This window comes from Pelobates fuscus, chromosome 6 (genome assembly GCF_036172605.1).
Source record: "Pelobates fuscus isolate aPelFus1 chromosome 6, aPelFus1.pri, whole genome shotgun sequence".
In the NCBI taxonomy this organism is placed as follows: Eukaryota; Metazoa; Chordata; class Amphibia; order Anura; family Pelobatidae; genus Pelobates; species Pelobates fuscus.
In genome coordinates, this window is record NC_086322.1 from 22,881,104 (window position 1) to 22,896,018 (window position 14,915).

The following is a 14,915-nucleotide window of genomic DNA, read 5'->3' on the forward strand; positions in this document are numbered from 1 at the left end:
ACTCTATGGTTAACGGAGGCTCTATGGTTAGCTGTCCAGTCGGAGGGCTAGAGCTGGGGTAGTTGGTGGGTGCAGGGCGGGTGAGAAGGAGTGAGGCAATGCTGATAGCTTGGTAAGGCTGGGGAGAGGAGCTCTGGGACTGGGGGAGGCACACATAGGGCTAACAAGGTTCACAGGCAATAGGGCAGGTTGCAATAGGGGCATATAAGGAGGATAGGGGCAGTTAAGGGGTCACTGTCAGGGTAGAGAGGGGCAGATAAGGGGTCACTGTCAGGGTAGAGAGGGGCAGATAAGGGGTCACTGTCAGGGTAGAGAGGGGCAGATAAGGGGTCACTGTCAGGGTAGAGAGGGGCAGTTAAGGGGTCACTGCCAGGGTAGAGAGGGGCAGTTAAGGGGTGGCACTGCCAGGGTTGAGAGGGGCAGATAAGGAGGGACTCCCTGCCAGGGTAAAGAGGGGCAGTTAAGGGGTGCCACTGCCAGGGTTGAGAGGGGCAGATAAGGAGGCACTCCCTGCCAGGGTAGATAGGGGCAGTTAAGGGGTGGCTCACTGTCAGGGTAGATAGGGGCAGATAAGGAGTGAACACTAGGGCAGTGAGGGTCCCCTGTGTTAGTGTCTGATCCAGCAGGAAGATGTGGTTTATCTATATACTCAGCTGGCTGTCCTTGCTCATCCAGGTGGCCTTTGTCACTTTGGCAATAGGTGAGTTCCCCTCTTACAGTTTGCCAATTGCTAACATTTGGTCCTGTTATGTACTACCTTCCCATTCACAAACACCCGGCCCAATAGCTTGTTTGGTGTGAAAGGTGGTAGAAGACAGTGGCAAAGATTAGCCACAAATTCCCTAAATGGCTTGCTGCTGGCTTTACGTTATGTGGTCTCGAACTGTCGTGCTAGATTGTAATGTCTCTGGGGCATTGTAGGTTTAAACATGAATTGTGAAATAATGAATGCATTTATTAAATGCGAAAATATGTGAAACATATAATTTATACAAAAAAATAAGTGACTAAAGTTTGTCTTTTGGAAAAGGTGCGGGATAACACCAAACAGTTACAAAATAACTAAACTGAAGAAAAAAATAATTGTAACAAAGAGATTTGATGCAATTAAAATGTTTGTTAATCAGATTAAAACAAAAAAAACCTTCCAAAACGGAAAATTTTATTTATAAATAGAAAAAGAAGTGTATAGACTCAAAAAGTAAGTATTTATATATCAAAAAGTAACAGCAAGGATGATTATTTTATAGACTTGAGTGGCTTATCAAATTGCATCAATGTAAAATGATGTGATTACCCTCCCTGTTACATAGTAGTCATGGAGGAAGAAAAGAGAAACTCCTTAAGTGCCAAAGCAGTAAGTCAGAACTAAATAAATTAAATATAATAAGCATTGGAAGTGCAGAAAAATCTAGTTATATATTCAAAAATGAATCACGGACAACCACCCGGGGTGATATCAAAGATAGTAAAGTTAAGTGGCTACCTATCTAAACACTAATTAGCTGAACACTGTGCCTTCATTGGCACCAAAAGAAGCTTCAAATTCCTGTGCCTTTAAAGGTCACCTATCTACTAAACCGTGCTAGCCTAGAAATACAGGTACTGTGCCTTCACGGGCACCTATCATCTGCATAGCACTTATATACAACGTAGGTGCTAATAAAACGCTCTCTGCATTACAAATCCAACATTTTTAAAAGAGATCATTTAACCCCTTAAGGACACATGACATGTGTAACATGTCATGATTCCCTTTTATTCCAGAAGTTTGGTCCTTAAGGGGTTAAGAGAATAAAGTAAGTTGTAGAAATAAGTCAAACAGTCATAGTGTATGTAAGTAGTCAAAATGAATATAACTTATCAGTGTGGTGAGTGTAGACACACCATGGATGTTTAGCCACCCATGACACGCGCCTTTCGCCATTACACGACTTTTTGATTCATCTTTGGTAACATGAACAGTTTTTAAATGGATTAGCAAATGTGTCAGTCCCTGTACACGAGACTGAGATCTTCTCTCTCATCAAGGCAGAATGTTTTTTTTTTCTAAATGATACATCCAACTTAGTCCTATTTTTATGTAGTGACAATCAAGTATTTGAAACACAACTCCGGAAGAGATACAAAGCTTGTGTACCACTCATGGGTAGCTGTTTTGTCGTTAATGCAACTCATCAGCATGAGATTGGTTACTGGTTTGCTACTGAGGCTTGCCGTCACTTGTGGAGCACAAATAAGAAAGTTATGGTGGGGTAAAAGAGCGATCGAAAACTACTTCCAAGTGAGTGGTCCACTGGATTTGCATCTCTTCCCTGAGTTTTTTCAACACAGTTGTATAATGCAAACACAAACTCCAAGGAATTCATGTTTAAAATGGAACAATGAGGCAAAAGAATCCCTTGCGGTAGTAACATCACTGCAAATTTGAGATTTCTTTGGGAAAAGCAAGTATTATGGCTTGACTGGTGTGTGTAGATCTACATTTAACAATGACTTAATTCTATATGCATATATGTCACGGGATATTCCTTTTCCCTTTTTCAAAATTTCAAATTTAAGACGGTAAGTTTTCTAGAACTTACCACAAATGCTTGTTTATTGAATAAGCTACATCCTACGGTATACAGTTTTAGTTTTACACGTATTTATTTCTGGGGCCAAAACCTGAAATATTTAAAAATTGAACTAATTGCAGACACGGTCTACATACATCCCATTGATTGGTAAGCAATCACCATTATGTCTGGACCCTCTGCCCCATTTCCTATGTTGCACAGCTGAGATAATACCATCAATTGACACTTGCCAAGATAGACGTTTTTTTAGGACTGCTACTGGACGCAAGTGTGTGTGTGACTTAAACGTATGAGATCTCTCTTCCTGATAAGTAGCTGAAGTTGAGATGGCATTCCTCATTATCTGAATGCAAGAAATGCTGATGCAGACCCTCTATAACGTGCTACACTGAGTCACTGCTCTGCTCTTCCCATATGTGTGGAGTTAACATCTGGAGCTCAGGGATCTGTTAGCCAAGTACTAGGAGAAGGCCCTGGAATGAGAATAATGAAAAGCAAAGGCTGAGAGCAGCTTCTATTAGTCTGTTAACTCAACAGAGAACAGGGCTCACCCTTCATAATGTCTAGATAGACTGTACTCCTCCATCTATATTAGCCTTATTGTGTGTATTATGACAGGTAAAATAAGACATGTGGTGGCACCCATGCCATATGTTCGGAGACACTGACCTGAAGTATCGCACTGTTTTGTGACTTTTCAAAAGGATGAAACCGTTGTGAAAAAGTTGTGGGTGCATTTTGATTTCAGTGAAATAATGTCATATAGTTGGCATGGTAGGAGCTGTGTTGAAGTGTTGATTTATGGTATAATGCAAATGACAGCACTGAAAGTAGATTTTGCCACCAGATTGCTAGTGATGGTAATTGGATATCTTCTTGAATGATCAGCAATATATGCCCATAGCATCTCATTGCTATGCAGTGAGGTATGTGGACAATCCTGTGATGTTGCAGGGATTCATTGTGCCAAGGAGAGAGAAGTTTAGATAATCTGATGCTTGTTATATAATTCTCTGCAGCACTTTCTTGGGTAACCATCTGACAATTTATTAATTGGATCTGTGATATGTTTAAAGCCATAGAGGAACACACTTATTCAATATTTTGAATGTCAGAAGAGAGACAAAACTGCATTTAAACATTGTGAAAATAGTTGCTTTCCCATCTGGCACTGAACGGAAAACCTTAAAGGGAAACTCCAGTGCCAGGAAAACGATCAGTCACTTACCTGAGGCAGCGGCGATGTCCCTCGCCGCTGTTTCCTCCTCCGCGACGCTCCTCCCTGTTCTTCCGTCGGCCGGTGGGCGAGACTGATCCCGCCCACCGGCCGAGGATGCTTTCCTATGGGGAGACTTAATGCTGCGCATGCGCATTACGTCTCCCCATAGGAAAGCATTGAAAACGAATTTCAATGCTTTCCTATGGGGATTTGAGCAACGCTGGAGGTCCTCACACAGCGTGAGGACGTCCAGCGACGCTCTAGCACAGGTGTCCTGTGCTATAGAGCAGGAAGTTCCCTCTAGTGGCTGTCTAATAGACAGCCACTAGAGGTGGAGTTAACCCTGCAAGGTAATTATTGCAGTTTATAAAAAAAACTGCAATAATTACACTTGCAGGGTTAGGAGTAGTGGGAGTTGGCACCCAGACCACTCCAATGAGCAGAAGTGGTCTGGGTGCCTGGAGTGTCCCTTTAAAGGGGCAGTCTAGGTTTCACATAAATATTTATTTCAACCAAAAAACAGGTCAAGTTCTCCCTGCAGACTAATACTTCACTGGCTGGGAAAGCATTAGCGTCCTCCTGTCATATCTATAATAACAAATAACCGTGTGCTCAATCCACAAAACACACATCTGCTGACCACAACTACCCTTTAATGGAAACAGGTGTGTTTTCCACAAACCAAATCAAAGGCAAAAAATAAAACATAGCAAAGACTGTGCAAGAGTAGCAGTAATAACAATATATAAAACAGAAGTTAACAGAATATTAAATATTGTATAACAAAATAGATCCACTACACAATTTAGGAAAACCTAATATAACTTTTGATGGGGAGAAAAAACCTCAGCAATACAAAATGTGTACATAAAATTGAGATAAATACATAAAATCACTTCGGATACAATAAAAAGTCCAAATATCCAAATTGTTGCATAATATCCCCCACTGCCCCCCCAAAAATTGTAAAAATGTACCCTTGGAGTAGACCACTCAATGACTTCTGGACAGGGTGAGTCAAATAATAGGAGTCAGCTGACCATGAAACTATCCACAGCCAGCTATAGGGGGCCATGTGATCGCTCTTTGAGAGCGATCACATGGCCCCCGGGGGCCTGATTTGCCGTGGGAGGGCTGCCTGGGCTGTGAGGCAGTCCTCCCGAAGCGGATCGCGGCGGAGGTAAGTACATCTTACCTCCTGGGGCTGCAAGCCGTTACGGCGTGCTATGCCGTCATAACGGCTTTAAAGCCCACTTAACCCGTGACGGCATAGCACGCCGTAACGGCGTTAAGGGGTTAATGAAAAAAACATGGCCAAGCCCATTGAAATAAAATAAATGGTATCTGTGTTTATTGTGTAGTCTAAGTTATTTATGCGAATTATTGCCTACCGGACATAAAACCAGTGCAAGCATAGCTCAACTCTATTCGTAATCACCCAAGAAAACAATGAAATCTAGACTCATGCATTCTTTTTTGGACAAATGAAGATTCATCCAAATGTTGGGCATTTTTCTTCATTTGTCAGAAATATGAACGAACAACTTACACATCTAACAAAATTATTAGATTAGAACTAAAGCAGTGTCAGCCTGGCATGAACACTCTCCGGGTAACTGACTACGTCTCTGGCCGGCTCCACTTTGGACAGACCATGCTTGGAGTGCTGCTGAAGTGCTCTGTGCATCCCTGTATGACCCAGCCTGTAACAGAGGAAAGGAGACCAAAATCTGGATGGGAAATCAGGATGGGGATATGGCATAATTAATCTTTCAAGTATTTTTTTAAATGAGGAACGTATTAAAGTTTCAACTAAAAGCTTGATATATGCACCTATGGGAATATGGTACCTAGGGTTCACTTTTATTTCTAAAGTGTGTTATAGAGGCAGTTACTTGTAAAAACCGAGCTTGTGCTTTGCAAACTGCACGTGGGACATTCAGCCCTTGGGTATAGCACTCTAACAGAGCTCTGCGCATGTGTGTCCCCCATAAATTATTCATTATTTCCAATGAATAAAAAACAAACTGGAACAGAGAATTCAGTCTCTGAGAGAAAAAGGCACACTTGTCCGGCCCTATAAAAATGAATTCCAGGGATTTTCACACATGTCACTGTATACCTGGCGTTCAGTTTATGGGCATATAAAGAGTTTGGTACTATGGTCTATGAGTGCTTTGTATGGTCAGTCAGTGGGCATTCGCATACGTAGCTTGAAGATCTGATGTTCAGGAGAAAAACAGGCTTCTGCCCCTGGACTCACCAATAGTGGAGGACTCCAGAAGAAAAAAAGCCAATGTGTCTGGTCCTCCTGTAATATCTGCACAATCAAAAAGGGGCCGTGTCCTATAACATACACATCCATTGCGGGAATAGTAACGACTCAGGACTGCTTTAGTTTAACTTGTATGTAGGCTTTAAGAGAAGAAAGCTGAGCTTTATTAGTATAATTTGTTCAAACCATGGCTGCCAGATTTTGGGGCTTTTTAGGCACTGACTGTGATTGATCAAACAGCACCTACCTTAACATATCTGTTGATATTTTCTAACCTCTGGGCTAACACTACTTTGTATAGATGTTTCAAGCAGAACTCTGGCAATAACCTAAACCGTGAAGGTGAAATAATTAATTTTAAATAAAACCGGTCTTTTTGCCACCACAAACGTTATCACTTAGGTGTTTCATAGTTTGCCCTGTAAATGTTTGTTTTTAAATGTGACACGGCTCATATATTTATTGCAATAGAGAATGCAAAGGTCGCATGTTTGCTATATGTGTGCATGTTACTAAATGATTTGTTTCCCTGGCACTTGGCAGGCAAAGTTCAGTTATTTCCAATTAGCTGTAATGTAAGTCAAACTGCTTGTCCAAGAGACATGTCCCTACACGCAGTAATTTTAGATTGGATCACCTGCCTAGAGCCCTGGATGTTTAGAGTGTTATTCACTAAACTGGGATTATTTTTTTAGTGCAAATTACATCAGAATGGAAATACTGGGACACATAAAGCTGATCTTTAAAATGTTATGCATTTTTTGCCTCAGCTCTTCCATTCATATCGTGTCGGTATAAATACAGAGGTTAAAGATTCCAGTCCTATGGTAACCACTGCAAGCCTCCATGGTACACTAACCAGGGCTGTGGTGACTGCATGTAGTATGCATGTGTCTGCATATTGTGTGCTGTCTGAGTGTTGTATGTGTGCGTGTGTTTTTATTATTTAAGTTGATAGTAATTATTTTTCATGTGGATTTGTGTTCTTTGTTGAATTTTCTTTTTGTATTTAGTTGTTGAGCTTTTGTTTTCAGTTTGTGTTGCTTAGTATCTGTAACCCCTTAAGGACACAGCTTCAGAAGCTTGTCTTACACTTAATGACACAAACAATTTCAAGCTGTTTGCGTTCAACTGCAATTTGCATCTCTCTCGTTTATTGCACCGACACATATTATATACTGTTTTTTTTAAAGGACATAGTTACATAGCTGAAAAGCTGAAAAACTTGCGTCCATCAAGTTCAGCCTTCCTCACATTTGTTTTTTGCTGTTGATCCAAAATAAGGCAAAAAAACCCAGTTTGAAGCACTTCCAATTTTGCAACAAGCTAGGAAATAATTCCTTCTTGACCCCAGAATGGCAGTCAGATTTATCCTTGGATCAAGCAGTTATTGTAACGGATCACCTGGCACCCCGACTGAGTACCTCCGTTAATGGATGCTCCTAGTGCTTCCTGAGGACTCCAAGCACTCTGGCAGACACCACAATCACCGAATCCGAGAAACCTTTAAATTCTCCCAAGCATATGAATGCTGTAGACCATTGAATAGGAACCATACGAATAGGCTTGTACTCCTAGCAGTCAACTGGAACAGCATGCAATCAATCCTTCCCCCAATAATGAGACGACACATCACTTTGAGGGTAAAACAGGAACTCTGGACTGGCTCATCCAGCCTGGCTTTTATTACACTTGTACACTTACAGGCCACACCCAGGGGGAGGCACAAAATGACCAATCACATACATGGTTCAACCCACACATCCCCTCCCCTCAGATAACAGTAAACCCAATTATACGGTACACATTTTTAGCCAAGTTCTGGATGTACCCCAAAAATAGGGGGTACACCCTTAAATACAGCATCGCTGGATAGCCCTTATTCAGGGGGACAACATATCCAAAAATTCAAGTCATTTGGATGAATGGTTCGGGAGATATGGGGTTCCAAAGATTTGACCGACCGCATGGGTAAAGTATCCGAAAACAGTTCCATGCATTTTGGCCCTGCGGTCGGTCACAGGCAAGGGAATGAAAACAGACGAATTGCCTGTGTTATAGAGCCTGTAGAGGGTTTGAATGAATTCCCTTGTTTGTGGGGTTCTTTCTACCGAACGGCGGGTCATTCGGTAGTTTCTATACGAATTTCTGGAAGTATGGAGGTCTCAGCGGTGTTTGCCTAGTCAAGTGTCCGATTTTAGTTCCAGACACTCGACGGCAAAACACCGCTGTTCGGTAGTTTAAGATGGCCGCCGCCACGTGTTTGTTTCCCGAATGGCGGCCACCCAGAGGACAAAGAATACATTACACTGATTGCCAATTACCCGTTTGCAACATTGTTGCAAACTGTAATTGGAGGCACACTTATTCCTGGGTGGTCTGGTTGTTCGGTAGTTTCACTCAATATAATAAATGGAGTGATTCTACCGAACAATCAGATGAATGCTGCATACATATCCCAGGTTAAACTTAACACACAAATACACATATAATATTACAGGCAGTACACTAGAATATGTATCACAGTCTTAAAGGGACAGTAGTCCCAAAAGTCCCAATATGTCCATAGATGCTGTTAAAAGGGCCAGTAGCAGCAATATTCAGTACAATATGCCCCAAATAACCCAGGGGCCATAGTCAGCAGGTAGGAGGCTAGCAAACAGGCTTCTCCAGGGCCCAGTGGCGAAGTTGGTTTCGCCACATTTCTCCCCTTTTCCAAACAGACTAACAGGGTACCTGACCTCTTGCCGGTCAGTGCCCTTGTTAGTCCAGCAGCCCACCCACAAGACAGAACCAGCAGTACAGCCCACCGCAATAAATGGTTACTACACCTGGGTAAGGGAGAATCTTGTCCATGTCCAGGTGCCTTACTACGGCTGTGTGGGGGACTGGTAGGCTGCCTTGGTGGGTTGCTGAGGGGGCAGAGACCAGCGGTACTCTGTCCTGGTGCCAGCACTACCACGGGAGTAGTCTGTGTAGCGGAGAGCCGATCTTGCACAGCTATTCTCCACTAGAGATCCCAGTGAGGCTCAGGAACAAGGTGATGTTAAGTCCATAGGCAAGGTTTCCAGCAGGTAAAGTAATACAGCAGTATCCCCATCGCAATCCCAATAACTGGACGACACACAGTTTCAGGAGTAGACTGACAAGCTTTATTCCACAGTTCCTTATAAAGCCCTCTCCCATGCAAGGGAGGAGGTTCTATCACTTAAGACATTATCCAATCTCTAAGTAGTAACCTCCCACAGATCTCCTCCCCTCCTCTAGCATCATAATCCCCTTATTGTGTACACAGTTTTCCCCGAGTTTTGGATGTACCCTAAATACTTGGGGTACATCCACAAATCCAACATCCAATATCCCAGATAGCTCTATTCTGGGGGACCAACATACTTAAAAATTAGCCCATTCGGATGAATGGTTCGTGAGATATGGGGTTCCAAAGATTTGACCGACCGCATGGGTAAAGTATCCGAAAACAGTTCCATGCATTTTGGCCCTGCGGTCGGTCACAAACAAGGGAATGAAAACAGGCGAATTGCCTGTGTTATATAGCCTGGAGAGGGTTTGAATGAATTCCCTTGTTTATGGGGCTCTTTCTACCGAACGGCGGGTCATTCGGTAGTTTCCATACGAATTTCTGGAAGTATGGAGGTCTCAGCGGTGTTTGCCTAGTCAAGTGTCCGATTTTAGTTCCAGACACTCGACGGCAAAACACCGCTGTTCGGTAGTTTAAGATGGCCGCCGCCACGTGTTTGTTTCCCGAATGGCGGCCACCCAGAGGACAAAGACCACACTGCACTGATTGCCAATTACCTGTTTGCAACATTGTTGCAAACGGTAATTGGAGGCACACTCATTCCTGGGTGGTCTGGTTGTTCGGTAGTTTCATTCCCTTGTTTTATTTGAATGATTCTACCGAACAACTAGAGGAATACAATTCTTTACATACATTTAACTGTCATTCTACCCGGATACCATGCTTTCTATACATGTACATACACATTAAACCAGCCATATGACCAAATACACTTATTCTCATACATGTCGTGGGACAGCCCGGTACCAATCCGCTACACTGCTCCCCCTTGCCCACAAGCCGGCATACACAGTCTGATCCAACACGGATCGGCTTGGGGATGTCCGGGGGCTCACGGATCATTTCTCTAAGTCAGTTTGTCTTGACAACCCGTCAGCATTTCCATTCTGCTTACCCGGCCGGTACTGGATATTAAAGTCAAAAGGCTGTAGCGCCAAACTCCAGCGCAGCAGCCTGGCGTTGTCTCCAGCCACCCGGTTCAGCCAGACTAACGGGTTGTGATCCGTGAGCAAGGAAAAGGGCTGTCCATATAAATAGGGTTGTAGCTTCTTTAGGGCCCACACCACAGCCAGGCATTCCTTTTCGATGGCGGCGTAGCTTACTTCTCGAGGTAACAGTTTGCGACTGATGTAAGCCACTGGATGTTCCCCGCCATCGGCCCCGACTTGACTCAGTACTGCCCCCAATCCAAACATAGAAGCGTCTGTGTGAACAAGAAAACGTTTAGTTGGATTGGGAGCTGCCAAGACAGGGGCATTTATCAGTGCATTTTTCAATTGTTGGAATGCCTGCTCACACTCCGGGGTCCAGTTTACTTGGCGGGGAAGGTTCTTACGGGTCAGGTCAGTGAGGGGTTTGGCCAGGGCGCTATAATTGGGAACAAACTTCCGGTAATACCCTGCTGTCCCTAGAAACGCTAAAACCTGGGTCTTAGTCCTAGGGGTGGGCCACTGGGCTACAGCCTCTACTTTGGCGGGTTCGGGTTTTTGTTTACCGCACCCTACTCTATGTCCCAGGTATTGTACCTCAGCCATGCCGATACTACACTTGGCCGGCTTCAAGGTCAGACCTGCTTCCCTTATCCTATCTAGTACAGCTCCGATGTGAGCTAAGTGTTCCTGCCACGTATTGCTAAAAATAGCAATATCGTCCAGGTAGGCACATGTATAGTCCTGGAATCCATCTAGGAGTCGATCCACCATCCTTTGGAAGGTGGCCGGGGCGTTTTTCATCCCAAATGGCATGACCTTAAACTGGTACAAGCCAAATGGGGTGACAAAGGCCGACTTCGGGATGGCGTCTGGGGCCAGGGGGATTTGCCAATACCCTTTACACAAGTCAATAGTGGTGAGGTATTGGCCCCTGGCCATTCTGTCCAGTAACTCGTCTATCCGGGGCATCGGATAGGCGTCAGATACAGTCTTCTCGTTCAATCTCCTATAGTCCACGCAGAAGCGGGTCGTACCGTCTCGCTTTGGTACGAGGACTACAGGAGATGCCCAAGGACTGTCTGAGGGTTCAATCACCCCCAGTTGGAGCATTTCGTCGATCTCCTTACGCATGTTTGCCCGTACCGCTTCTGGAATGCGGTATGGCGTCTGGCGCATGGGTAGTTGCCCTGGGGTCTCGACCCGGTGAGTTGCCAGAGGCGTGTATCCAGGTACATTAGAGAACGTGTCGCGTTTCTCTTCCAATAGTTGCTGTACCTCGATCCGCTCCTGTGGGCTCAGCCGATCTCCCAGCGTAACCTCCCCTAAATCTCCGGACAGCTGCCCATCCCCCAGCAAATCGGGGAGGGGTAAGCTGTCAAACTCTTCCGTGTTAGGGGCACAGATGGCGGTTACCTCCTCAGTACGCTCGTGGTAGGGCTTCAGCATGTTCACATGGAGCATGCGTCGCCCCCCAGTCCCTGTGCAGGGGCCGATAATATAGGTGGTATCGCATCTTTGCTCCACCACCTTATATGGGCCCTGCCAGGCGGCCTGTAACTTATCATGTCGGACAGGTTTTAAAATTAGTACCTTCTGCCCGACCTGAAAGCTACGGTCCCTGGCTCCCCGATCATACCATGTACGCTGGCGGGTCTGGGCCTCCTGAAGGTTTTCCCGTACCGTCTTGGTCAACGCTTCTAGGCGGTCCCGAAAGGCCAACACATATGGTAGGATGGGAGTGCCATCTGTGCTCCGGTCTCCCTCCCAATGCTCTCTAATAAGATCCAATGGGCCTCGGACCCTCCTTCCAAACAATAATTCAAACGGGGAGAACCCTGTGGATTCCTGCGGCACCTCCCGGTATGCAAATAGGAGGTGCGGCAGGAATCGTTCCCAGTCCTTGTGGGTCTCTGCGAAGGTTCGGAGCATCTGCTTCAAGGTACCATTGAATCGTTCGCAGAGCCCGTTCGTCTGGGGGTGGTAAGGGGCGCTGATAATAGGCTTAATGCCACAGATCCTCCAGAGGTGTTGGGTGAATTCTGCGGTAAACTGGGTACCCTGATCCGAGATAATCTCCCTGGGTAATCCCATCCGGGAGAATATCCGCATGAGGGCATCCGCGACCGTCTCAGCGTGGATGTTGGTCAGAGCCACTGCTTCTGGATACCTGGTGGCATAATCTACGACCGTTAAAATATACCGTTTTCCTGACGGGCTAACTTTATTGAGGGGGCCTATCAGATCCACCGCTATTCGGCTAAAAGGTTCCTCTATTATGGGTAAGGGGTGAAGTTTAGCCTTCCTGCGATCCCCCCCTTTTCCCACTCTCTGGCAGGTATCGCAAGTCGTGCAATATCTGCGTACTTCCTGGCTAATCCTTGGCCAGAAGAAACTCTGGGTTAGTCTGTACCTGGTGCGACTAACCCCTAGATGTCCGGATAGCGGAATATCATGCGCTATCCGGAGTAATTCAGCCCGGTACCGCTGTGGTACCACTAATTGTCTCCTCGCTATCGGGTCTAACCCCGTAATCTGTTTGGTTGTTTCCCTGTATAAAAGTTGTTTATCCCAGATAAACTTCTCTCCCTCCGCCCCGGGGGAACCCGTGCCAACCTTGTCCCTATACACCTGAAGCGTGGGGTCTGTTGCGACTTCAGCTACAAATTCATTAGGTGGAGCCCAGGGGACACATTCTAAAGGGGGGGTAGGGTTGCTTACCTGGACCTCCGGCAGTGTGTTGTGGTCCTGGGTGCGGGCCTGTTGTCGGGTGACTACAGGGTTGACCTCTCCTGTGGTGGGTGACTGGGGCTCAAAAGCAGAAGTGAGCCTCCCCAGATCGTTCCCCAATAAAACCTCCGCCGGTAAATGTGGCATCAACCCCACCTCCACTTCCCCTGCCCCCGCTCCCCAATGTAAATGTACCCTTGCTGTAGGTAGCCGGTACACTGCTCCCCCAGCTACCCGGACGGCAACAGTTTTGTTCAGTTTTGCCTGATCTGAAATCAGGTGGCTCTGTACCAAAGTGATGGTGGCTCCCGAATCTCGTAATCCCCGGACTGCTGTACCATTCAGATATACCGTCTGTCGATGGTGCCGTAGATTATCCACATTGGCCTGGACCGGATCTGCCTCGTGCAGTACCTCCCATTGTTCCACAGTAGTAATGGGGACTGCGGAACCATATGGGGTGGTGACTAGGTCCTGGTAGTGGTGGGCTGCGGCCGCCCTGGGTGGAGGTGGGCCTGGACGAATCCAGGTGGAACGGTCCCGTAGCTGTGGGCATTCCCTTTTATAATGTCCCCACTTCTGGCAGTGATGACAGGGGCCAGCGGTGGGTTGTCGGAACCGGGGCTGTGCAGCGGGTGGTGGAGGTGGTGGTAGCGGTCTCGGTGGAGCTGGGGTGTAGTTGTTTCCCCCGAATGTTTTAAAGGTTGCTTTTGGAGCTGCAGGTTTTTGTGACCTGCGTGCATCCAGGTAGTCATCCGCTTTCCTAGCCGCCTCGGTAAGGGAAGTAGGGTTTCTGTCCCTTACCCATTCCTGGACCTCATTGGTTACTCCCTCATAGAACTGCTCCATCAGCAACATTTGTATTACATCCTCCATAGAACGTGCCTTGCTAGCTTGCACCCACCCGAGCGCTGCCCCCTGTAATCGGCATGCCCACTCTGCGTGCGAGTCCTTCTCTGTTTTCTTTAGATCCCGGAACCTCCGCCGGTATGCCTCGGGTGTTATAGCATACCTGGCGAGTATAATTTCTTTCACTTTACTGTAATTCCTTATTTCGTCATTAGGTACAGTCCGATATGCCTCTGCTGCCCTCCCGGTTAACCTTCCGGCCAAAATAGGTACCCAGTCCTCTGCGTTAATTTTATGCAGTGCACACAGTCTTTCAAAGTCTTGCAGGAAAGCGTCTATATCTTCCTCTGCCTCCACATATGTTTTAAAAGCCTGCTATGGTATTTTAGGCTTACCTTCCTGTGGCACATTAATTGCAGAGCTTTGTTCTGGTGCCTGTGTCCTTAGGATGAATTCTTGTACCTCGGCCATTGTCCTGGTAACAATTTCTGTTGGGGGGTTTTCCCCATAAAAGGATAGCCTGAACTGAACCTGCCTCTGGAATTCCGATCCTTGTGGTGTTCCTCCCGGCTCCCTCTGTGCCGGAACTGAATCGCCCTCCATTCTGTACTCTGCCATGAGTTCTGTAACAAGTACTGTTTTCTTCTTATTGCTGGCTTGTATACCCCTTGCCTCTAGGAGGTCCTTTCGCGTGGAGCGTTTTAGCGCAGAAAAATCAATCTCCATCCGTACTCCATTTACGCTTGTTCCTCTGTGAGTTTGGATCCCACCGCTGCCAACCAATGTAGCGGAGAGCCGATCTTGCACAGCTATTCTCCACTAGAGATTCCAGTGAGGCTCAGGAACAAGGTGATGTTAAGTCCATAGGCAAGGTTTCCAGCAGGTAAAGTAATACAGCAGTATCCCCATCGCAATCCCAATAACTGGACGACACACAGTTTCAGGAGTAGACTGACAAGCTTTATTCCACAGTTCCTTATAAAGCCCTCTCCCATGCAAGGGAGGAGGTTCTATC

General features: G+C 46.0%; 1 protein-coding gene across 1 annotated transcript in view; it reads left to right on the forward strand.

The window, feature by feature from the left end:
• Positions 1-369: 369 nt before the first annotated feature.
• The window catches only part of TEX261 (testis expressed 261), a 39,035-nt gene continuing 24,489 nt past the window's right edge, over positions 370-14,915 (forward strand). Inside the window, exon 1 of the mRNA XM_063459799.1 lies at positions 370-700. Coding sequence (XP_063315869.1) covers positions 631-700 — 70 coding nt within the window. The 5' untranslated portion in view covers positions 370-630. The remainder of the gene's footprint in view (positions 701-14,915) is intronic.